The following is a 24,726-nucleotide window of genomic DNA, read 5'->3' as shown; positions in this document are numbered from 1 at the left end:
AGCTCTGTCTTTGGCATGCCTATTTCTACCTAGCTGCTAGTCATTTTTTTCTCAAGGAAAAGAGTTCTGTATTAATATTTCCTACTTAATTGCATGCTTTGAGCTTGCAAACAAGCAGTATTGCTGGTTCTTTGATCTCTTGTTCCACCTTTTCCCTAGAAGAAGTGCAGAATAGCCTCATGATACTAAGAAGGACCTTAAGTCACCCCATTTGCGTTGAACTTGACTGCATATGTGTACTGCCCACTTACTTTGATTACTTTGTATTTTATAAAGCTTACATCGAATCCTAACAGTTCTTCTGGACAGTACAAACAGTATTTCCACATAGCTAGGTGGCTGACTGGTGCTAAGCATTTTGCAAAAGGATGAAGATACAATCCTTGATTCTTGAAAGAATGTACATCAATCCGACAGTCTGATCCATTTACTTTAGTGGGCTTTGAAAGTCTTCTGTGGGAACTGAGCTGTGCACCAGCTAGAAATATCTTTTCTTTTCTTCTAGGGGCTTCCATAGCTGCTTTATTTTGCTGCTTTTTTTTGCTTTTTTTTTAACTTTGTTTGGGCCGATCTTGGTTTGACCATATAGAAACTCAGAAGAAAAGAACTGTAATATCTGTCTCTTAAGATATAGTTTAAGTATTCTGACAGTAGTAAAGTTTATGTAAAATAAATGAAAAGTCATTGTTGTTATAAGATTCCCATGCTATTGCTTCTGTGAAGAATTCCTATGTTCTTCCTGTGTCCTTTGCTCACACTTCTTGGGTCAAAGTTTATGGTTTGATGGCCATCATTTGACTTACTCAAAATTGTTTGTTAATTTAAAGGGATAACTACTTAAGCCAGATCTGCTGCATTTGGAGTAGTAACATATAATCCAAATCTTGTGTTGGATTTTATAATATCTAACTGTGATCTTGGAAGCAGTGACGTTTGAATCTCTCCTCACTTTCTTCAGTACGTTTCTAAAATCATTGGGGAACGTACTAATTTAACCTGCTTTACCAGAGTCCAGCTCTCCTGAAGTTGATGTTTACATGGTTTTGAATACTGAAATCTGGGGAATTTAACATCCATGTCTCTAGACACTAAAATGTCTGTCTGAAACTGCAGTCCAAAGATTTTACTTTCCAAGGGCAGTATATTTTAAGGGGTATATTTCCAGCATACAGATGAGGGATCTTTTAGTATTTTAAACGTTTACATAGCCTTTCTGGGTTTTTTCCCCAATGTTAGTAATAAGATTTTCTGCAAGTAGCATTGTTTGTAATGTGACTAAATTAATCTTGAAAAATAATACACCCACCAATTATCTTGTTTTGCATGTCTCTATTGATATCTCCTAATTTCAGCTGGATTTCCTCAGATCCTTTTTTATTGGTTAAATTTCTGATTTTTTTTTTAAATGCTCGTTTGCAGTATTGCATTTAGTATTTCTCAGTCATTTCAAAATTGCCAGAGGAAATAGATTTTGTTGTCTCTTGCTATTTGTATGGGAAAAGCTTTAATGCATTTTCATGTTTTGAACAAACTGAACTGTGTTGTTTAGCCTCATCTCCACTTCCTTCCATCTGATATCCCTGCCATGTCCATATGCTCTTTGGCCACCTTCTTTGCTGAATAGTGCGTCTCAAGGTGTTTCTGATTTCACTTAGGTTATTTCTGATCCTCAACCACTCTTCTCATTATCATCCATCAAACAAGAAACATTTTTTATGTTACATGTGGACAATATTATTTTCCCCAGCAATATGTATTTCATTTTCAGATTCAAGAGGCATTAATTTTTTTGGTGGGTGGGGCTGGTCTTTGAAAGACTTTAAAACATTTTATTTTTAAAAAAAAAAGTTATTAATGTTAGGTTTTTCTGTTTAAGATTACATTCAGTGTCCATATTGTCAGAGGAGATTTAATGAAAATGCAGCTGATAGACACATCAATTTCTGTAAGGAACAAGCAGCACGTATTACTAATAAGGGGAAACTGGCAGCTGATACCAAAGGAAAGCTTCCTACTCGAACACAGGTGAGCTACAACATTTTTCTTAATTTGTAACTTCAATTCAACATCAAATCAAGCTTGTTAAATAGTGTGTTGCTCTTAAATTGAATTAACGATTTTATTCTTTAATTTTATTATTTGTGCTAGACTGAAATTAGACACTAAGCATGGAAGAGGTTTTTGCATTCTTACAAGAGTTGCAGAGATCCATAAATCAAATGGCAGCAATTGCAAAGCCAAAAACCGTCATAAACATAATCCAGAGATTTGTGAAAATGACAGGTAAGGGTAGCAGCAGGAAGTAGAGATGCAGTGTTTGTAAAGAAAGTTGGATTTCTTTTGCACAAGTTTTCTAAATCCAATTCAAGACCATTCCTTTAGTGGACAAAGGTGCATGACTACAGAACAACTGACAGCAATATTTGGGCTAATTAGAGGCTTAAAGGAATTCAAGCATATTAAGGTAAGAGCTGCAGTAGTTAACTTACAATGGAAACAAATGAAGGATTAAAGTGTAGGAGTGTTTTCATTGGGTAGTCAACGCGCTCTTTTCTGGAAGCTGTGAAGAGTTAAACAGACACAAGCAGTTCCTTAGTGATTCTTGCACTGCATTCTGAATCAGTGTTGGGACTTTTCCAGAGCACACAGGTGAAAGTAAAATTTGAAAGAAAAAAAAATGATCCTACCCTTGAATATTCTTTTTAAAATTAACTGGTAATGAGGTGATAATGTTAAGCTCACAAGACAACTATGGAAAAAGATGAGAAAAGCTATAGAAAAGCAGAAAATACAAAAAGACATACAGTTAAATGAAAAAACAAAAACCACTGAGTAAAGTTAGATAATCCTTCCTACTGGAATCATCTGCATGTATAAGAAAGTAGACTAGTGGAAACCATTTGTATGATTCCATACCAGAAACAGTTTTCCTAGTAGGCAATAATTGTTTTCCCACAGTACCTGAGATAATTGCCTCTCATGTTATATAGATAGTTTGATTTAATTGCTTAAATTTCTAGGTTGTATTTTGTTACAGTACAAACCTGCTGCACTTAAGAAGATGCCTTCTGTAGGATCAACACCATCGTCATCATCACGCTTACCACAGCCAAGTGGTGTTAGCAAAACTGTTGTAGGTATGAAATGAGTGTTATGAATTTTTCATTTCCTTTCTAAATATTAGTTCTCAAACTATACAGTAAAAGTACTATAATTTTAATAGCTGGAAGGGTTTCTACTGCATTGCACACTGATTTAAACTGATGAAGTAAAAAAACTATAGGAGGAGCTCCAAGTTACATGAGTGGACAAGATGACATCTGGTTTTCATAATACAATTTTTTTAATCAATGATTTTGTGACCTGATTTTTTTGACTTGTATGTATGATGGCTATGTACTTTATTGTTGAAATTGATAATAGTGGTTTGTAAAAATTCATTTAAAGCACAGTTGGAGGAGGTACTGCTTGGCAGCCAACAAAACTCTTTAGCACATAGAATCCTTCTGTGGTTTATATATCAGGTCAAACAAGGGGATTTTTTCAGAGTTGAATCTGCAGAATCATTCTGTGTGATTATGCAAAATGCAAAATTGTATCTAATACTGTTCTCTCACCTGAGATTTTTTCTGTTGCTTAATTCTGTAACAATTCGTATGAATACGATCATGAATTGGTGAAAATACATAGTCAAGCCATGTCTGTTATAATTATGCAAGCACTGGTCTTATCTGATTTCAGATATCATCAGATATCAAACGTGTTCTGTTTGTTACATACTTTGCCATTCTAGACTTCTTGTCTTTCCTTTTTTTTCTGAAGTAATTGAGATCCAATGTTTTTTACGAGAATAGAACAGTCTCAGTTGTTTCCAGAAATGTACAGAAAATATGCATACTTGCTTTTTCATAGGATCTTGACACTTTTTCATATCTTGATATTTCTAAAACTCATTTTGAATTTTACTACTAAAAATATATAATGAATTGTATCATTCCAACATCAAAACCTTATGTTTTCTTACATTTCCATGCTTGCTTTCAACTGCAAGGTGCCTCTTCAAATAAAGCACTATCTTCATCTGGATCGAGTGGGAGCAAAATTCAGTCATTATCGCCAGCTCATAAAAACTCATTGGGAATGGTGAACCCACAGGCAGGGTAAGTTTCCATTTAATGTTATTATTTATACTTTATTTCATATTTATGTTGTGCTAGTTCTATAAGTCTCTGGTCTGTTTCACTTGCGGTTTTTTTTTCTGTAAGCTTTGGAAGTGCAATGTTTTGAATTCATCCTTTATTTATAAACACAATTAATGTTTAAGGAACATCAGAGTAGGCAAGGATGCATTTTCTAATGTTAAAGTAACAGCAAAGGAGGTAAAGTGATAAAACGAGATATCAAGTAGATTAAAAAGTTACAGAATATGCAGAAGTAGTTGCAACCATATTTTTTTTCTTTGTAAAAGTGAAAAGACTTAAAGGATTAAAACATTAGGCATAATTTCCTGCAGTTTGTGGAAATAAAAGAAAGAGGCCTCTGCCACAGACCACGAGCCAATCGTGATAGGATGTTCCCTCTTAGCACAAAAGGCTGAATAGTTTCCCCCCTTCCCTTTCCTGTCTTAAAATACTCAAGAGACAACAAATGAATGAGTACAAATAAGGCAACAGAAACCACTGCTCTACAACAGCAACAAGCAGCGGTAGATGTAGATATGTTGTAGGTATCATTGGTGATTGAAGAAGGCTTCTTCCTATAAAAAAAGAGTATCAGATTGGATGACAGCTGTATAAGGTGAAGAAAAACTATGGCTTAAGTTTGTGAGGAAGAAGGAGATTCTGAAAGAACTCATGGGGATGGACAGCTTTATTAATGACACAAAACTAGTGATTTTTAGTTTTTCACTCTTAAGTCTTACAAGTTATGCACAAGTATGAATTACAGCTCTGTCACACCTCCCTCCTAACACCATGTAGTATGAGAATGCAGTTCTGTCCCTCCTTGCTTGACCCACTCGTACTAAGCCTTTCAGACGCTGTTTACAACCTCACGGACTCTACCTCTAGTCAATTTCACTACCACCTTCCCCCCCGCTGCTCCAGTCTCCTAGTAGTCTTTGGTATACAAATCAGCTTCACTACTGTTTGTAGGCATCTATGCTTCTACTGTCAGAAAATCTCACTCTCTGTTAATCACTGACTGATTTTTTTTTTATCACATTTCTCTATTTTCCTCCCAACCTCTCCTGCTCCATTTTCTGGGCCTGTTTTCATCACTCTTTTGCCCACTTTCCTCCCAAATAAGCAACCTGCCTCTAATTTTTTCTCCATTGGTCCCTGTTTTCTCTTTCTGTAACTAAATTTGATGCTTCTGATACAGTTATCTAGGTAACTTCAGCTGTGTATGGCGTTACTGGTATGGTTGCCTAGGTATAGGTTGCCCTAAATGGTTCTAACCCACAAAAGATCTCCAAAACTCTCCTTGGGTTATCTAGTCACATTGATTATATATTGCTTACCTTACATGCTTCCTAAGTCAAATAATTTGACTTTAACCTTTATAGCTCTTCTTAGTTCAAATTAAGCAAGTCCTTGCTCATCTTCTAAGCAAATGCTTTGCATACCAAAGCAGCATGTTTTGTCATACTCTGCTATTGTGCTCACACAGCACCCATCTCTCTCTTAGCTGAGTAAGTACAAGTCATTGGCCTTGATGTGTTCTTTAGACAGTCTCCAGGTTTGTTGTGGAGGCCCTCTCAGTATGGGCCTAGCAGGACCAGTTGGTCACACAAGGATTATTAGGATTTTTCAGATGGAAGAGGTTATAGACTTAAGACATGGAGCTGGAAAAACCTGTTTTAGAGGAAACAAAAGGGTTGGCAAGAATGTGAAGGAGGTAAAGAATGTGATGTGAAGTTGGTGAAACAACTGGAATTTGAAGAGAATGGGCACTTCAGTCTCCAAGGTTAAGGACAAGACCATACCAGGAGTAGGAAGGTAAGTTGAGAGGACAAAGATAGTCTTTCTATTAGTAAAAAACAAGTTTTCTATGGAGGGAAAGGAGGGAATGACTTGAGGAAACGAACAAAAAATGGCTGGGTTGTGGGAGTTAACCATTAGAATTCTTTAATTGTGAGATGACACAATGGAAAGAGAAAATACATGCAGTAGAGAAGCTTTGTTTGATTAAAAGATTTCTGATAAAGGTCCTCTGCATTTTAAGAGCAAAAATTAGATGAAGCAGGGGCTGAAGGGGATGCGATAGGACAAAATAATGTATGTATTTGGAAGAAAGAAAGGATGATTGTGAACCAACAAACTTAAAGATGGAACAGAACCAACTAGAAGTTGCCAGTGTTGTTGTGTTGCACGTGTTGTATGTGGGGGCAGTCATAATCCTTTTTTTTTTTTAATGTGTTTTATTAAAAGAAAAATTTATGTAAATATGGACTTCTAATGCTAGGAGGAGTTCCCAGCAGCAGCCCTGGTAGAGGGCAGCACATGGTGAAGACTAAGTAAATTGAAACTCTGTGAACACTGGAACTCTGGAAAATGAACAAGAGGAGTTGAGAGGTCAAGATGAAAACCTTAGAAATCACAGAATGGTTTCATTTGGAAGGGACCTTTAAAGATCATCCAGTCCAGCCCTCCCCTGCCATGGGCTGGGACATCTTTCACTAGATCACATTGCTCAAAACCCCATTCAGCCTGGCCTTGAACACTGCCAGTGATGGGGCCTGTTGCTACAGGCCTTGGTAAGAAGCCTCTCTCCATTATCTTGTAAGTCATCTTTAGGTATTGAAAGGCTGCTATAAGGTCTCCCTGGAGCCTTCTTTTCTCCAAGCTGAACAACACCAACTCTCTCAGCCTTTCCTTACAAGGAGGGGTGTTCCAGCCCTCTGACCATTTTCATGGCCCCCCCGGACCTGCTTTAACAGGTTCGTGTCTGTCTTGTGCTGGGGCCCCCAGAGCTGGATGCAGTACTCCAGGTGGGAGTCTCACAAGAGCAGAGTAGAGGGGCAGAATCACCTCCCTGAACCTGCTGGCCACAATTCTTTGTACGCAGCCCAGGACACAGTTGGCTTTCTGGACTACAAGTGCACATTGCTGGCTCATAGCCAATTTTTCATCCACCAGTATCCCCAAGTCCTCCTCCACAGGGCTGTTCTCAATCCATTCATCCCCCAGTCTATTGATATTGGGGATTGCCGTGACCTGGGCGCAGGACCTTACATTTGGCCTTTTTGAACTTCATGAGGTTCATCTAGGCCCACTTCATAAGCCTGTCAAGGTCCTTCTGGATTACATCCCTTTTTTTCAAGCATGTCAGCTGCACCACTCAGCTTGGTATCATCTGCAAACCTGCTGAGGGTGCTCTCAGGTCCACTATCTAGATATTAAATAGTAATGGTCCCAGTACAGACCATTGAGAGACACCAGTCGTTACTGGCTTCCACTGAGCCATTGACCATTAACTTTTGGATGTGGCCATGCAGTCAATTCCTTATCTAAGTCCATCCATCAAATCCGTATCTCTCCAACTTAGTGGCAAGACTGTTGTGGGGGACTGTATCAAAGGCCTTGCAGAAGTCCAGGTAGATGACATCAGTAGTTCCCTTTTCCACTGGTGCAGTCACTCCATCGTAGAAGGTCACTAGGTTAGTCAGGCATGATTTGCCATTGGTGAAGCTGTGTTGGCTGTCTCTAATCACATCCCTGCCTTTTATATGTTTCAATAAATCAGAGGAATGTTACTCATGGTGTTAGGTGAAGAAACACATTGTAATGGAAAACAGAAAAGGAAAAGGGTCGCTGTGCTGCCCTGTGTGGTGATGACCTTTGCTTTTCTTTGCCTTATATCAGACTTCAGCTTTTCTGTTCCTGCTGCTTTATTTTCCTGTGTTTTCTCAGAATTGTAAAATCTGGTAATAGCGATCTAGGTCATTGCGAGAGATGAGAGCCTTAGAGAATAATCAAGTTATGGGTGTGTCATAGCTAATTGTGATGTAATCAGAGACAATATTTCAGAAGCAACAAATGGATGGGGTGCAAGAATAAAGGAAAGAGTCATCTTGTGCAGTTCTGGAAAATTGCATAAGATGAATGTGAGCAAAAGCAAATTATTTTTATCAGAAGCAAGGAGGATTGGGTTGGGTAGGGGTAGCATGATTACAAGTGAATGTTACCACAGGCAGAGAGGTGGTTTAGTATGTGAAACTTAGATCAGTGAGAGAGAGGAATGGTGATATGGGGAAGAAAGAAGAGGTGGAAATGCTGGGTACAGAAGTGTCCTTTCCCTGGGAAAAGGAAATAATAGAATTCAAAACCATGTGGAGAAGGCACATGATGGCTGAGATGCCCAAGTTGAATTAACACATACTGATGAGTGGCAAACAAGTAGGTCTGCAAACCACAGTAAAACAAGTCAGCTAATTCGAAGGCATGTTTCTGACCTCAGTGATGAATCCCAGCTGACTGGAAAAGTCTTTTTCCTGTTGACAGAGTTTCTAATTGCAGTCTGTATTGGTTTGTGAGGGGGTACAGGTTTTGGTCTTCCCTTCTTAACAAGGAAGTTTTGTTTAATTTTGCCGGTCAGTTGCTCGCTGGACTTACTATCTTGTATTCTGTAGTCTTCCATTTCCTCTTCTGAAGCTTGGAGGAAGACTTGTGATGTGAGCAAGCCAAATAGCAGTTAATACATGGAGAGATGTTTGCACAGGTTCTCTCTGTTCACACATGCTGTTAGCTGCAAATAAATGACTTGTGATTGGCATAGCTTTCAGATAATTATCTCTGCTGAGAGGCAGTGAATGTTAGCTTGGCTCATAACCTCACTTAATTGCCTACACAATTTCCAGTTTTTAAGAGTGTGGATGTGATGAGTGTGTTTATTCCTGCAGTCCTCACTTCTCTCTTCTTAAAAATGTATGTTCTCTTCTTGACTTTGCCAGACAGTCCTTATGATTTCTTGCTGGTCATACTAACCAGTCTTCTCACAGATGGCAGTGTCTCTTTTTCTAAGAGTTCTACCTGAGATCCAGCAATTCTTTTTCTTTTGGCTACTTTGCATTCACTTCTGAGAACAAGTTTGTCAGGAGCTACATTGAATCAAAGAGTACAACATGGAAGAGTTAAGTGCCTCGGAGTGGTCACTAGTGACACTTTTACCCTTAATCATCTCAGCCTCAGCATTGGGCTGTGAGGGGAAAATATGTAGGGTTCTGCTGAAATGCCTACAAAATTATATCAGAGCACAGACTGAGACACTAACAGTCAACATCCGAAGTCAGAGAGTAAGAATAGTTAATATTGTGGTGACACAGATTTTGAACACTAAAACATCTTACAATTTAGGCTATAACTAATTGCAGTTAGAATTATTTTATAAAATAAAATCACTTCTAAAATTTTATAAAAATAACCTTCATTACAATGAAACAAGATACATTTCTTTTGCTAGATTTATGATTTAACCAGTAAAATGACAAGCCATAGCATGAGATCTGGGATTCTGTTGTACCTAAATCAGAGCTCATGCTGTAAGATGTTATGTCCTTCTTTCTGAGTTATTAGTGAACAGATTTACTGAGCACAGTGTTGTGCATGTATTGTTTTAAGGGCAGGCTTTCAAATGGAATGTTAAAGAGATCATGTGATTATTTTTTTTCCTTGGCAAATATTTAAGAGCCTGCACACTTTTTTGACCAGGTGAAATTCCAATTTTTGCTGCAAGAAATAAGCTCCTGCCGTTTACTCTAAGGCAAGCTGTAATTTTTTTGGCTTTTTGCGTATTAATTCAGTAAAACCTTCCATTTTTGCATAGATTGCTGTAATTCCAGTTTTGACAGGTAGTGAGGCTTAATAGTAGAATTACAATTATATTGTGCAATATCAAGGATGAATGATACGTATATTAGAGGGGAGGAATTTAATAAGACACTGCTGCTTTCTGTAGAGTCATGGTACCTGTTCTCTGTGATGGATATGGGAAGGGGCAAGTAAGGACTATCTGGGGGCTAATGTTACAGTCAGAAGTGATTAAAATATACAGGCATGCAGTTTCCTTCTTGCTCTTTAGGTGGCACTCTTGAACTGCTCGTTCGTGCATTTGTGTTCCACATGAAGGCTAAAACGAACTGGGTCTCTAAAGTGATCAGTTCTGTAAAGGAAAGATTCTTGAACTTCATTTCATCCAAAGTTCAACTTCAATATTGCAGTATAATTTTTTATTTTATATGAGGAGAAATGCAACCAAATTTTATGAATTCCTTTTAAGTAATTTTTGCTATACTATTTGTATTTTAATTTGAATTCTCCTATTCTGCTCCTCAAGTAAAGGACTACCGAGAGAGCACACCACAGCATCATCAATATAAGCTAGGTTAGTGTTAGTGAGGCTAACTTTGTACACACAGATCATGATGTGTCAGCCGAGCTCTGCTGTGAGAGTTTTCTTGTTATGCCTGGACGCAGTAAGAGCACAGCCAGTTACGCTACACTTCCACTAATACTTGTAACGGTATTATTTCTGAGTTCTACAGAATCAAGTGAAAGTGCAAGAGTAGCGTGTGACTCTATTGTAGTCAGTAGGAAAACTCTCATTCACTTGCATGAAAATAGGATTTAATCCTTTTTGGCCTTGAAGAACTGAGAAAAGGAAAATAAATTCTACAGAAATTGTAGTTAGGCTTATATTTCATAGTGAATCATGTTAAGATCCTAAGTTTGATACATTTTTTTGTAAGAGTACAAAGTTTAGCACTATCTTACATTTTTTAGGGGTAAGGCAGTTCTAGTAACCTGTGAGAAGTAATCAGATCTTCAGGAGAAAAAATGGCGTAGGTTCTTCTTCCTGTCTTAAGGCTAAGTAAACAGGCTAAGTCCACCCCCACAGGCAAACTGTTTTGCCCAGCAGAACTTGATACCACTGTTTGTGGCGAGCCAGGGATCTTTTGCATGTACAGATTAATTGTCTATGCATGTTTTATTTATGTACAGTATTTATTTTTGTTTTTAACTGGGACTTGGAAAATTATGTGATGTTTTTCAACATTGCAAATGAACCCTTAGAAATTACTTCGTCATTTTTATTTTGGGGATAAAACATACTATTTAATGTTAAGCTGATCAAAGTTATGGCTCCTGGCAATGATGTCTGTTAGTGACACATCCAGTACCACCTAACAGCTGAAATGCAATATGAATGGCACACCTAACCAGTATCAGTAAATTTTAAATTCCATTTACGTATTTGCCATACACCATGTGCAGCCTTTAAAAACATTATATTTTTAAAATAGCTTTTTCCTTTCATTAAGACTCTAACTTACCTAGCTTTGTTCAGTGAAATCAAGGTAAATAAGAATTTGTCTTGGTGATATTTGCATTTCAGAAGATTCTTATGATTATGCTTTTTTTCATTAGTACATGAAAGGGCTGTCAGCTTTGGGTTTTTCGGTTTTGTTTAAGTGTGGAAGAATACTGTAGTTCTTTATTTGGGCAGTATCATGACTCTTTTCAGGTTATTGTCTTTGGTATTCTATGAGATTCTGTAGTTTGCAGATGATGTTAATAAATTCTTAAAGGTTCAGAAAAGAGCTAAGAAAATTATGATACGTTGGAATATATGTCTTGCAGTGTCAAAAACTCAGTCTTGCTTCTCAGTCCTTGGGAAATATGTAAAGAGTATGTATTTGGTCAAACAGGAATTGATTAAGCATTTCCTGAGTTAATTAGTTTGAACTAAAAAATCTGTTTGGGAGGAGGAGTGGGAAGAGGAACTCTAGGGGAACTGATCTTACAGCCTGCATTATTTGGGGCTAAATTGTCAAGACTAAAATCTTGGTGTTCCCTGCTGACTTTATAATGAATTAACATCAATTAGCATTGTTGATTTTTATTTTTTTTTCCCTTAAGGAGAAATTTCCTTTGCTTTGCAGATGTAATGTGGATTGTAAGGTTCACACCAGAAGCTTCCTAAAAAAAATCCAAATTATGTTGCAAACTTCATAGGTTCTGTGCCTTTTAATATGATGTATGAAAAGCAGTATGATATAGGTGTTGGAGACACATCAGAGCTTTTTTTTTTTTTTCCTATATTAAAAGCTATATCGAAAATAATGTGCTTCCTTGACAGCAATTACCTGTTTAGTAATATTCCTGGCATTGTAATTTATTAAGGTGGTATGACAAGAATCAGAAAACTGCACAGTAATTTTAAGAACATATTTCTCTGTGTGAGGGTGTGTTTTGTTGATTTTGCTGGTTTGTTTTTCCTTATGACATCCCTTTATGGGTAGAAAGCTTACAGAGGAGCTAAGTTTCAGCTACCTAGACATTTCCATAAATCTTGCTTGGTTTGTTTCTTTATAGTTCTTTAATGTCAGAAAGATCAATAAAAATATTCTAAGTGTCATCATTTTCCAGTTAAGGCTTAAGTTACCAGGCTTTTCTTGAGAATAAGAAGAAACTTCTGTTACATTATTGACGTAGGGATGGAGGTATAATGGTCTTCTTGCAGATGTTACTGTATGGTATAACATGATAAAAATGCAGAACTTGAAGACCTAATTTTTCTAATATAAGTTGTGATTTCTCAAAAGCTGCAATTCTCCTTATGATGTGTGGGAGGGAGGGTTGCTGGTGTGTTTTATTTTGTTGTTTGGTTGTTTTTTTAAATTTAATGGGTTTAAAATTTGATTTTTGGTTTATTATTTTTTGGTTTGGAAATGTTATCTATAATAGTAAAAAAGTATTAAAGTCTTGCCTGTGTGTATAGTACTGTCTCTTGTGAGTGGTTTTTTTGATATTAAAACAAAGTCGTTTTTCTTTCAGGCTTTCCTCTCTTCTTTTCTCATCTCCATTAAAAAAAAAAAAAGAGAATGGAAGGCATGTTATTCTCTCTGGGCACAATGTTCAGCCTTTATGAGAAAAAAAAAAAGTGAAAAAGGAAAAATTTTCCTTCTTGCTAATTCTTAAGTTAAGGAGGCTTGTACTTACATCTCTTATTTTCTACCATCTTAATAAAGTTACTATGACTTGTAATTATGAGCCCCCTTTTCTAGATGTGATAAGTTTGACATTATGAATGCCATTCTTAAAAGACAAAAGGCCAAATGTGAGTGCATTGTGCAGATTGTGAGGATAACTGACATTTGGGTTTGGTTTTTTTTTTAAAGAATAAAAAAATGCATTGGAAACCTAATCCAAATATAAGTCTATAAAATCCTCTCCTATTTAAGAACCCTTTTGTTTGCTGGATTATTAAAGTCTGATTTGTACATTTTTTTTTTTAGTCAATGGGAATTCTTTGGGAATATAACTATTTAATTGTAAATTTTTTTTTTTTTGCAATTACTTAAATAGCAATCTAGCAATCTCCTTATGAGTACCCCTTTATATATTTTAATAGTAAGATGGACAAGTTAGGCCCACCACTGCGAACTGGAAGAGATGTGCAAAGGTTTTATGACACTGATACAAAAACAGACAGTACCATCAAAAGACCAAATGAGTTGTTGCCTATGAAGAAGTAAGTATTACAAATCAGTGTGGTTTATCTGTTTTGCAGAAATGTTCCTCCAAAGCACTGGAATAATAAAGTGTGACCTTGACAGACACCTGCTGCTCAGTATGTCAATATAAATGCTGTGGGAAAAGAGTATATAATATAATTAGTATAAGTGTCTGGTTTATGCTAGCTAAACAGCTTCATAGTGGGACAGGAAAGGTGAAGACTTCTCAGATTTTATTTCTTCTGTCACTGACTCATTATGGACTAAGAGTAATTAACTTCTACCTTTGTAAACCTGAGTTAATACTGAATTTGCATGGTGTAAAGCTGAAGCAAGCATTTAAGCCTGATAACTACAAATATCTGCCTTATAGGCAAATGTTGTATGACAAAGTAATTTTATTCTCTTAAAGTCAATTATTATATGTCTCCTACTTCTGTAAGATAGCTGTGGTGGTCCAAGAATGTAAGCAAAGCAGACTTTGTAATGAGAGGTAAAGTCCAACTTATCTCATACAAAGACTTTGAATATTCAGCAAGCTTAAGATCTAAGTTTGGAAGAAAGGGTATTCCAGTCTTTTAAAGAGGAGATAGATAGTATATTGTAGTTAACCCTGTGCTATAATTTGGAAGATGCCAAATTCAAATGGGCTGATTTTTCATAAACAATACCTTAAAGCATATTGCAAAAGAGAAATTAAAAATTAATTATGTGGCATATGCATGGAATGTAATGCTTTAGATAGTAGAAATGTTTCTAAATCTGTTAATGCTGTTTTAGTGTTGTAACCAGAGCTGAAGTATCTTGAACTTCGGTTTCTATTTGAAGAAGCAAAAGGAATGAAGGAAGGGGAAGCTCTTCTTAGACAAACAGATTTGGTTTTTTGTTCCTTTGTATGCTTCATTAGAGTTATAAATCCTGTGAACCATCAAAAATTAGATCCGTTTTTGATTTTATAATACACTACTAAGATATTGAAAATCTGGCTTAGTGAGTTACTACACATGATTACAGCAGCCCCTATCCATAGAGCAGTGATTTTTTTTAATTTTTTTTTCTTCTTGAGAGAACTTCTGTAGGAGTATAGGCACTTATTCTGCTCTTCATAACATCACTGTTGTTCGTATTCAAATGTTCACTGGGTTTGTGAATTAAATCTGCCTTCCTTGCAGGAGGTTGCTCAACATTGTTATCCGCCAACAGCACTGGACAAATCTGAATAGCTACTAGCCGTTGTTAAATTCAGCATAGCTATGTGGATGGTTACAGTTTATGGCAAAGGTTTCTGGACATTGGCGTGTGTGCCATTAGTCATAAGGAACTTATTTATGATTTTGCACAGAACTATGAGCTGTTGTGGGTGACAGTGACAGCTGTCAAGAATATCTGAAAACGCCCTGTCTAGGAAGCAAGCTTGATAGTCTGTATTTTATAGCAAAAACCAACCAAATTGTGAATACATGAATAGAAAAAGGCAAGCTTCTTCTACAAATTTCTTTCAGTTTTTCATTTTGCAAGCAGTGGTAATACAACTAGATGTACAACATGAGCTGCTTTAGGAATCAACCTTATTTTGAAATCGAGACTGGATAATAAACATCTTTAAATGTATGTCCAGGTTTTAAGAGTTTGAGGTGGCACTGGTACACAGCCTTATCTGCTGTCAGGCTCCATTAATACTTAACATGATACAACTTTGAACAGGGATTTATATATCTTTGCAAAAGCAAAACAAATGAAAGAATCCAACCAAACAAAAAACCCAGAACTGGACAACTAGGTAGAAGTGGCAAAGGTTGGACAGATCAGAAGAGACCGAGCTGTGGTGACAAAAGTTGAGATAGTCAAGAATGTCTGACTTTGTTGGAAGACATCTGTGTCTAGAGATCAGATTACAACTTAAGGATGTCATTTAAAGATTTGTCATCAAATATACCTGAAACCTGATGCTAATTATGTGTCTAGATCTGGGATGAATAAAGTTGTAGACAGTGGCAGCCTGCTAGTTCTGTTGATTTACTCGTCAAAATGGCAGAAATCATTGCAGGCAGTTATAAGACTCATATTAAAGTTTCTAGTCTTAAAATAGATTTTTTTCTGATTTTTACAGGAAAATTGGTAAAAGAAATCTACAGAAATTTTGCAGAAAACTATGATTAAACACTTCAGAATTAAGATGTTCTGTTAAACCTTTAATGAATAATGTTTTATGTGTTCGTGGAACTCTGCCTCCCTCAGTACACAGGATAGTGCACTTTCAATGTGGCTTTTCAGAACTTTGATTTATTTTTTTTTTCTGGTTCAATCAGTGGTCTGTATGCTGTACTAGACATAGTACAAATCCTGTTTTTAAGACACTGATTTCTGGGAAATTAGTATATACCTAGTATTAAAGTATCAGGTGAATTTTCACAGTACCTAGTGGGATGAGAGTATAATATACATATTTTAGAGAAGTGAACAGTTGAAATACAGGAAAGACTAGTGGACAATTTTTCGTGTTAATTTTTTTCAAATATCTAAGTCTCCTAGCATTATGTTAAAAAATTATTGATTCAAAGTACACCCTGAAGAGACTTTAGTAAAAAAATTAAAGCTGTTAGTTTTGAAAAAGTAGTATGTTGGTCCCAAGTTGAAAATACAGAGAAAACTAAATCAGTAATACTTTTGAAAAATTTGTTTTAAATTACTTGTAGTCGTGTAAACAGGAATTGAGACACAGTTCTGTTCTTTGCATAATTGTCTGTTCATCCCTGCTCCATGATGATCCATACCATTTCTGTGTCTACAGTTGAATTTTTCTTTATATGTTTTTTCCAAGTTTCTATAACAAGTAAAGTAACAGTTCAGTATGTTTTTTCCACTATTAAGCTCTAATGAACTTTACTCAATTATAAGGAAAGGTCTCTCTTCGGTGTGAAAACAAGATGGGGGAAATAACACACGATAAAGTATGTAGTATCTGTACTGTTGTGCATACTTGTAACAGCATAATTTAGGTTACCCTTGGAGCTTTTATCCTGGAATTCTGTAACTTTTGAAAGACTGACATAACTTTTAATAGGTTTTAATTCTGATATAACTTATGTAGTGCTTTTCATTTTGCACAGTATTTTTTTAAATAAAATAATCTTTAGAATCTCCTTGCCAAATAAAAGGACAGACAGGAAAACTAATGGAGAAGGTTGGTGTTCTGCCCAGTAAGCCAGAATCTTTGATGGTTCCACTGGCATGTAGAAACCATTCTTGTTAAATTTGAATACCTTAGTTAGATACAATTTCACTTGATTTAATCCTAAATTTAGTTCCTGATTTCCGCTTTTGTGCTTAGTATTTGATCACTTCTCCACTGAAGTGTTTTAAGTGATGGAAGGCACTGAAAAGCCATCTTTAGCCTATGGTCATCACATGAAGGAAGAAATGTTTTATGCAACATGTCTAAAAATCAGGAGTTATTACATTGTTCCTCAGTTGTGTCAGTGTTGCATTTGAAGTTACTGGAATTGCATGCATTTCCATATATGTGCTTTGAAAACCAAACCAGGACTAAGTTGTTTATAATTCTGAAAGGAGCAGTTAGGTAGGGAAAAAAAATAAATCACTTTTGGGTTTTTGTTGCTGATTGGGTTCTTGGTGATCAGTTTTTTAAATGGAGTCTTGTTTTAATTTTTTTTTTTTTAATTTAATGTCCATGAGCTAGTCCCAACTTAAATTTCATTTATGCATCGATATTCAAGAATGAGAACAGAAAAACTTGTTGGGTCATGCACAAGATATGAGTCACTGAAGTTTTGCCAAAGAAGAAATAATCCCAGTGAATGGTAATTCTTTTGAGCAATGAAGAAGAATTCTGTCCTTGGTCACTGATGATTAAAGGATGCCCCTTCCTATCTCTCTCTCTTAGTGTTACTCAGATTTTTCAGGGGATTCTGATGTTTCCCTCCTCATCAAAGCAAGCAGTGAGATGTTCTGTATGTTTAGGATGTGCAATTCATTGCATACTGGCTTCTCATAAAACCTGTAAGTGTCGAGGAAAGCAGCTTTCACACCTATGAGGTCATGCTATCAAAGCCAACCTTAAGAACGCTGTGACATGCTAGAAAAACTGTAGGCCGTAATGCCCAGCTGAATAGACTTTCTTTGCTCTTGTGAGTCTTGTGACTCACTTCATATTGGTCACAAAGTATTGAGAATATGGTATCCTTTCTACATTTTTTTAAAACTATTAAAACCTGCAGTCAGCTGCTCTCTATTTCTCTGAAATACCTGCCAGTCTTAAAAAGTGACTCGTAGTCTGTCAGGGTAGACATTAGAACATACTAAACAACCAGTAGTGCAGGATCTACCTGTATTTTGGTGTGACAGCAAGTGAAACACATGAACAGAATGGGACTTGCTGTTTCATTTAGCTTGTTATTCTAAGATCCAAGTCCTATTCAGTCTGAAGCAAGCAAATCATGCCAAAGCTCTTCTGTCTGCTCTTGGTAAGAAAGAAGTTATATTTTTTCATATAGTTAATTGATTCATAGATTGTTGAACTCATTTTTTTATATGATTTGTAAATGCATATTTTTATGTATAATTCTGTGTGTATATAATTCATCAGACATTTATTCTTTTTTAGAGGCGCAACAAAAACACGGACGTCAACCCCTCCTAGTGTGGCAAGAACCATGAGCACAGGTGCTCTAACAAACAAAAGAAAAACTAGCAATTCAGACAGTTACTCAAGGTAGCTTTTAACTTTGTGGATTTTGTCAGCAGTAGAACCTTCATTAAAGGGGAGTACTTATTACGAAAGAAGTTGGGGAAAATATTATTCTCTGCAGTTAATAGATAACTCATGGCCAATATGATTTGGCATGTATTTTGCATATTTATCATCTAACAGAACACCTTTGTCATCAGCTCTCTCAGATATGCACAGAAGATGGTGTTAAAAATGTCAAAAACATCTTAGAAGCTGTTGAAAAATAAGTGAATGGTCTTTCAAATGGGAAGTGAGTGGTTCAGTTGGAATGAGATTTGCATGCAAAGCACACAAAGAAATTCTCTGGTGTCTGCCCTTTTAAAGGGGAGGAGAAAAAATATTGCTGTTTTAGCCTTTCTTGTTTTGACAAGCTAAATTTTAAGTTTTCAAACACTGTAGTTAATCTAACTAGAGACTCAAATATTTGATCCTGCTCCTAAAATTTTGGCATTTTTTGCATTCTTGCAGGGAAGGGGGTTATCTGGAGATAAGTAGGGGAGTCTAGGTAGAGTTATAAGGTATACCACTGTAAATAAATAGGAAGTGTGAGCATGAAAATTACAGTAACAATGGCAGTAATCACTGCAAGGATTAAAATAATTTTGCATGAAGTTATACTGAACTGAGTTACAGAGAATGTTCTGTATCTGGGGATTTGCAGGTCTGACAGTAAAATCGGGTATGACAGTGGAGACTGCCCATCCTCAGTCAACGGAGGAAGTTCAAAAAGCAGCGAAGGAAATTCACCTGTACAGTTATCAAAGTTCTGCCATGAATGTGGAACAAGGTATCCAGTGGAATGGGCAAAGTTTTGCTGTGAGTGTGGAATTCGAAGAATGGTTGTGTGAACACATTCTTAAAAGCGAAAAGAAAATGAGAAATTGGAAGCATCTGCTATGTACTGCTGCATGGAAAGCTAGAGCACTCCTTCCAGTTAAACTTCATGCTGCAAACATGTTGAAACATCATATTGTAATTTTCTGAGTGCAATCTTCTGGTTACACAGTTATTTATAAACAAATATATATACTGTATATAAAAATAGCAGGTACCTAAAACTGTGCCATTCGAGGAAATACTCTTTAATCTCTGTTGGAAATATTTAAAATTAAGGTTAAAATGTGTTAAGTAACTTAGGTAGCAGAAGTGGTTCAGTGTTCTTTTTCTTGTAAATCCTACTAGATAAAGGATTATCTAAATCACTTATGTAGGAAGATACTTACCCATAGGGAATTAGCCATGAAGAACTTGGGCTTCAAAAGTTTCTCTGTGGAGGCATTTCCTTCGTATGTGATAGTAACTTAGACACTGTGTTCTAAGTGAAAACAATGAGCTACTCCCTATAAATTCCTAGTTAAAAGTGTAAAAAGACTGGATCTCTTTAAAGTCTTTTAACAGTAATATCCTAATTGGACTTTCCAGTTACTTCCTAGGATTTTTTTAAAGACTCAAAGTAGAAAAACCATCTGAAAATTCTGTTTGCATATAAGAAGAAAAGCAAGATTTATGTTTGTGGCTTTCCATGTTCTGTTTTCCATAAGAACTTGTTAATATTTTAATGTATTTATAAGTACAAATATGGTATCCTCATTTTATTGTTCCTTTTATTCAGAAGTACTTGTCGTCTTTCTCCTGTGCTCCACCATGACTAGCATATCTGAAGTTCCATGCTTTTTATCTTTAAAGGTCTCCAATGGTCCCATTCTTTTTTTACCTATTCCTCATTTTCTGAAGGAGAGACAAAGTCTATACTTACCGTACCTAAATGTTGAACTCTTATTTTGAAAACAGCCTTCTTGATGTATCCAATACAAAAAAAGACTTCCATAAAAATGTATGTTATTAGAGCAGTAGAACTTGATGTAAGTAGTGACTGTTTTTTATTCTTATTCCTGTGCAAATAGCACAGCTTACATATAAGTGCATAATGGAGCAACTGTGGTCCACAGGTTTATATGTCTATACCTTATATGATTTTTTTGCAATTCTGTGCATTCTTGGGCTCTGAACAGCAGCCTCTTCAAGTTAGTAACAAACTTCACATTAATTCATTGGGAAGAAGAGTCAGGCCCTGGAAGTTGTTGTTGTTTTTTATAAATTACACAGGATATTAAAACCATTCACAAGCTGAATCACTTGTATCTGAATGTAATAATTTGTTTTGTGAAGTTTTGTTTTGAAGTACTGGCACCATCTTAGTTACGCGTGGAAGAACAATCTGAAAGAACTTAATTGTGCCTTTCCCACAAGACATACACTCTTTTTGTCAGAAATGGTTACTTTCAGCTCACAAACACCATTAGTATCAATTTATGTAATTTCATTGTGGCTTATGCAAAATATAATGTAGTTTTCCATGATAGTATTACAATCATTGTTTGCATTTTCAAAACTGTGATTACTATCACTGGGGCCAATTATGAAGAAAACACGATTGAAGAAAAGCATTTCCAAAGCAAGTACTAGTCTTGGAAGATGAAAGATTTAAGAGACTTGATGTAGTCATGTTGCAGGCCACAAACTATTGATGTTTTAGAATTAGTTCAATGGCATGGAATTGTCTTATACTTTTTATACAAAATTATTTTTAGAAATCGTCCTTTCAGTCTGTGTAGTCTTCTTATAATTTGTGTAACTTGGCTACTGAGCATGGTAGGATGGATGACTGGTAATGATAGAACTGGCAAATCTTAGCCAAATTATCTTCTAGGTAGTTTAGGTTCTAGGATCCATATTTTGGCACATTCATATCTGTACTTGGAAAAATTGGAATCCTGCATCCTTTGCATAGAGAAGCCTGGTTTAGAAAATTTGCCCTGGACTTGGGCCAGGGACATCTGCAGACTGAATTACTGCAAGCTGAGTGCCCATCAGCAAAGATCCATCTCCAGAATAGGTTTGATCAGTTAGTGAATCTACTGAGGAATCAATTCCTTTGTCTGACTTGATGAATTTCCAGTTCTTGTTTCTGCTGGAAAAATGCATTTAGCATGTATTGAGAGTGCTTTCTACAAAGGGAAAGTTTAGTAAGGAAATAAGGATATGTCTTCCAGGTTTTCCAGGATTGCTGTAATTGTAGAAAAAACATATTGGCTGTTTCTCCTTGGAACTGTAGGTGACAGGTTTCCTAGTTTTAAATCAATCCACATACAGTTACCGTAACTTTTGCTTTTTGAGCTGTTTGTGTAACCCTCTGCTTCCAATGCACCGTTTAGTAAATTGAGTGACACATCGTTCACTTTGTTTACATTTCTATGATTTATAGCAAGAACTAGACAAGGTATTAACCTAAACTGAAAGAAGAAGTTTAAAAATATTTCCTTAGCTTTTCACTTGGTCTTACAAGAAGGTCCATTGAACATAAATGACTGCTGATAGTAACATTGGATAATGTGTATGAGTTTGATTCTATAATAAAGATAAGCAGACAATGAAAATATAATTGACTATGCAGTTTATTACTGTATAGTGAGACTATCAAGAGGCGTAATATGTTTCCGCTTCAACAACTGTTTTTGTTACTGAATGACACAGGTTTCTAAAGTCTTTGATGTTACCAACAGTCGATTGTATCACACAGGTTATCAGCACAGATCACTGTAATCCCATCTCAGTGGAATGTTTGTTAGGAAATCGTAGATTTGTTTTCATAATGCCCCTGCTGAACTGAATAGGGGAAGCATTTTTTTAATATATTTAAAGAAAAGATAAACTATTAGGGGAGATGGACCTTGAATTTTGAATCTTCAAGTATGTTACATGTGTAGACAGTTCCTGAATTTAATTTATGAATGACTTAGGTCCAAACTCTCTTGCCCTAGTCTTCCCCCCGCCTTTATGCCTTGGTTTGCAGGGGAGGATACATATACTGAAAGGGGAAGGTTCCAAAATGTCTCAAGAATCAAAATATATATAGTTGTGAAGATAAAACCCCTACGTGAACTATGCACCGCTGATTCACTACACTGATTGATGATCCTCAACTCAGCTAGTGTCATCCCCTGTATGCCTTGTTGACAGGTATTTAACTTAAAAGTCTAAATTCCTTAGAGTTTATGTGTAAAATTAGGATTATGTGATTACTGCATTTAGCATCTGTCTTTGCAGTTTTCTCTGTGTGTGTGTATATATATATATAGTGTGTGCATGTGAACACACATGTATTTTCTGAGAACACATAAGTTATACAAATGTAGAAGTTGCTTTGTTAAAGCAGAGTTGGTACAAAACAGGACTGAATGCTACTGGAGGAGTGTGAAGCCTCAGACAGTGGACTAATGTAGTTACTATCCATTTAAAGTGAAATCTATTGCTGTGATTTTTTTAATGATTTCTATACCAATGTCTGACCCTATGACAGACATTCTTTTACCGTCTGCCACTGTATCTTCTTAATGTGCTTATTGAGGTTCTTCCATTCAATTAAAGAGACAAAAAAAGAAAAAAAAAAAGTAAAATTCCATCTAAAGAAACAAGAAGGCTGGTTTTGAGGTGTTTACATTCCCATTCTGCTTTTGTGGATATCTGTTATCCAAGGGACAGCTCTATGCCAGAAAGGCACTACGCTTATTTAAGTGCAATGGAGTTACGAGAAATGCCAGCTTCAGTAGTAAAAACAACATAGCATAAGGCTTGATCTTTAGATGATGTATCTTACACAGGTTTATATTTATGCATGATACTCACACCCCAGGTAGTTTCAGAACTGGAATCTCTAAATATACAGCAACTTATGTATATGGTTATATGGATATAGTTATACCCTCAGTCTTACACACCACTCTAGGGAAGCGGGCAGGGGGAGGTGCTTTACCACCCTTTCAGCTTGTACCTATGAAATGAACATTTAGGCAGAGTTTTTCAAATTTGCCAAAGAGACTCCCAAGAGCCCTTAACCTCCTGGGGGGCTCTGAAGAGCTCAACCCGAAGGGTTGGTTCCTTGGCCGGGAAAGGAGATAGTGGTGGGTGAGGAGCTCTCTGTGCGGGGAGCTCTCTGGTTGGGGAGCTCTCCATGGTGCTCCGGCGCTCACCCTCTTCCCGCAGTGCCTCAGGTAGCGAGGTCCTCAGGCTTGTAACTCCACAATGTGTTTTAAAACCTGACTTGATCTTCAAGTGTCACGGAAGCTCTCTGTCATCTGAGAGAGACTAGCTCCTGATTCATCATTGCAACTGAGAGTGAGCGCCTGAAATGCAGTGTGCAAAGAGAACATTTTTATGATGCACGCTTATCAAATCAGTGGAAGGAGGTACGACTGCAGTAGTGTAAATGCTTATAAACAAGGCATGTAGCAGTGCGAACTGATGTAGGCTATGTAATTAGTCTGAGTATAAAATGAAATGGTATTGTCTGTGTATTGCAAAGTTCTCAAGAAGTGCTAGTTTCCATCACATAGACTTTGTATTCTGCAAAGAACAAACTTGTTAGAAGTTTGGTTTTTTTTTAATCTTGGCTGACAAATTTGTGTTTCGTAAGAGCGTCTTTTGCAACTTTAATTCTTTTCAGTTTGACTAAGCTATGAATAATTGTATGGGTTGTATGACAGGGTAGAATCTTCATCTTTGGTGAAATTTGTTTTGGTGACTGGTGAAAATAGTTTTATTGCCTTTCAAGTACAGCTCGTTCCAACTTGATATGGTTTTGTTGCTTTTTTTTTTTCCTTCAACTCACTGTGTAAGGTTTGAGTTACCTAATTGTGTTGAAAGAAATGTTAGGTAAAAGATTCTCTAGCTGTATTCAGCAGTTACTTGGTTAATATTTTCTTTCTGATATTCACAATATAAGACATTACTCTTGCATACTAGTTCAGGGTTGTTGTTGGATTTTTGTTATGTCATTCCAGAATGCACATTTCTGGAGGATCCTACTTAACCCCATTCCATTTCATGTTGCCAGAAAACAGCTTATTCAGATTTTTTCTTAATTAGTGTTTCTTCTTTAGTCAGCAAATCAAATATTCAGTTTAATATAGCTGAATATTGAACTTGAGATCTAAATAGTAGTGCATGGTTTACCTTAGCTCTACATTTGTATTTGGATTTCTGGCAGAAGCGTGAATGGATTTGGGTCTGATCTTTAAAGTGCTGAGTATTCTATGACTGTTACAATACCTACTTTACATGATTGCTCTAACTTTTGGTGTTCATCCTTAATATGATATTTAGTATGTATCTTCATAAGTTTATTTATTGATGTTCTATGGTTTTAAATGAAATGTTCATTCATGTGTTTGAGGTGATTAATTTTGTCAACATTGCATTTATTATGTTTGCCTTGCCCCTCAGTACATTGAATATTTTTGTTTGTGACCATCCGATGTTTTTTTGCAGAATTCCTGGGTTTGTCTGCATCTTATTTGGTATATTATGTTTATTTTAAAGTGTCAGTTCTGTTTAATAAATGTAAATCACCACCCAATGCTTATTTGCCACTCGTTAACAATAAAGCAAATATGCCAATAAA

The 24,726-nt window shown here is 36.2% G+C and overlaps 1 protein-coding gene across 2 annotated transcripts in view; it reads left to right on the top strand.

Annotated features, from left to right (window-relative positions):
* ZC2HC1A (zinc finger C2HC-type containing 1A) overlaps nt 1-24,726 on the top strand; it is a 40,285-nt gene extending 15,559 nt beyond the window's left edge. Inside the window, exons 5-10 of one of the 2 annotated variants that reach the window (XM_054818444.1) lie at nt 1,877-2,025; nt 3,038-3,137; nt 4,052-4,160; nt 13,414-13,533; nt 18,141-18,248; nt 18,928-24,726. In XM_054818444.1, the coding sequence (XP_054674419.1) occupies nt 1,877-2,025; nt 3,038-3,137; nt 4,052-4,160; nt 13,414-13,533; nt 18,141-18,248; nt 18,928-19,114 (773 nt within the window). In that variant the 3' untranslated portion in view covers nt 19,115-24,726. The remainder of the gene's footprint in view (nt 1-1,876; nt 2,026-3,037; nt 3,138-4,051; nt 4,161-13,413; nt 13,534-18,140; nt 18,249-18,927) is intronic. The other variant, XM_054818445.1, reaches the window with a different exon arrangement.

The sequence above is a fragment of the Grus americana genome, chromosome 2, assembly GCF_028858705.1.
Source record: "Grus americana isolate bGruAme1 chromosome 2, bGruAme1.mat, whole genome shotgun sequence".
NCBI lineage: Eukaryota > Metazoa > Chordata > Aves > Gruiformes > Gruidae > Grus > Grus americana.
Note: the sequence above shows the minus strand (reverse complement) of the source record. Positions and strands in the feature narration are given on the sequence as shown.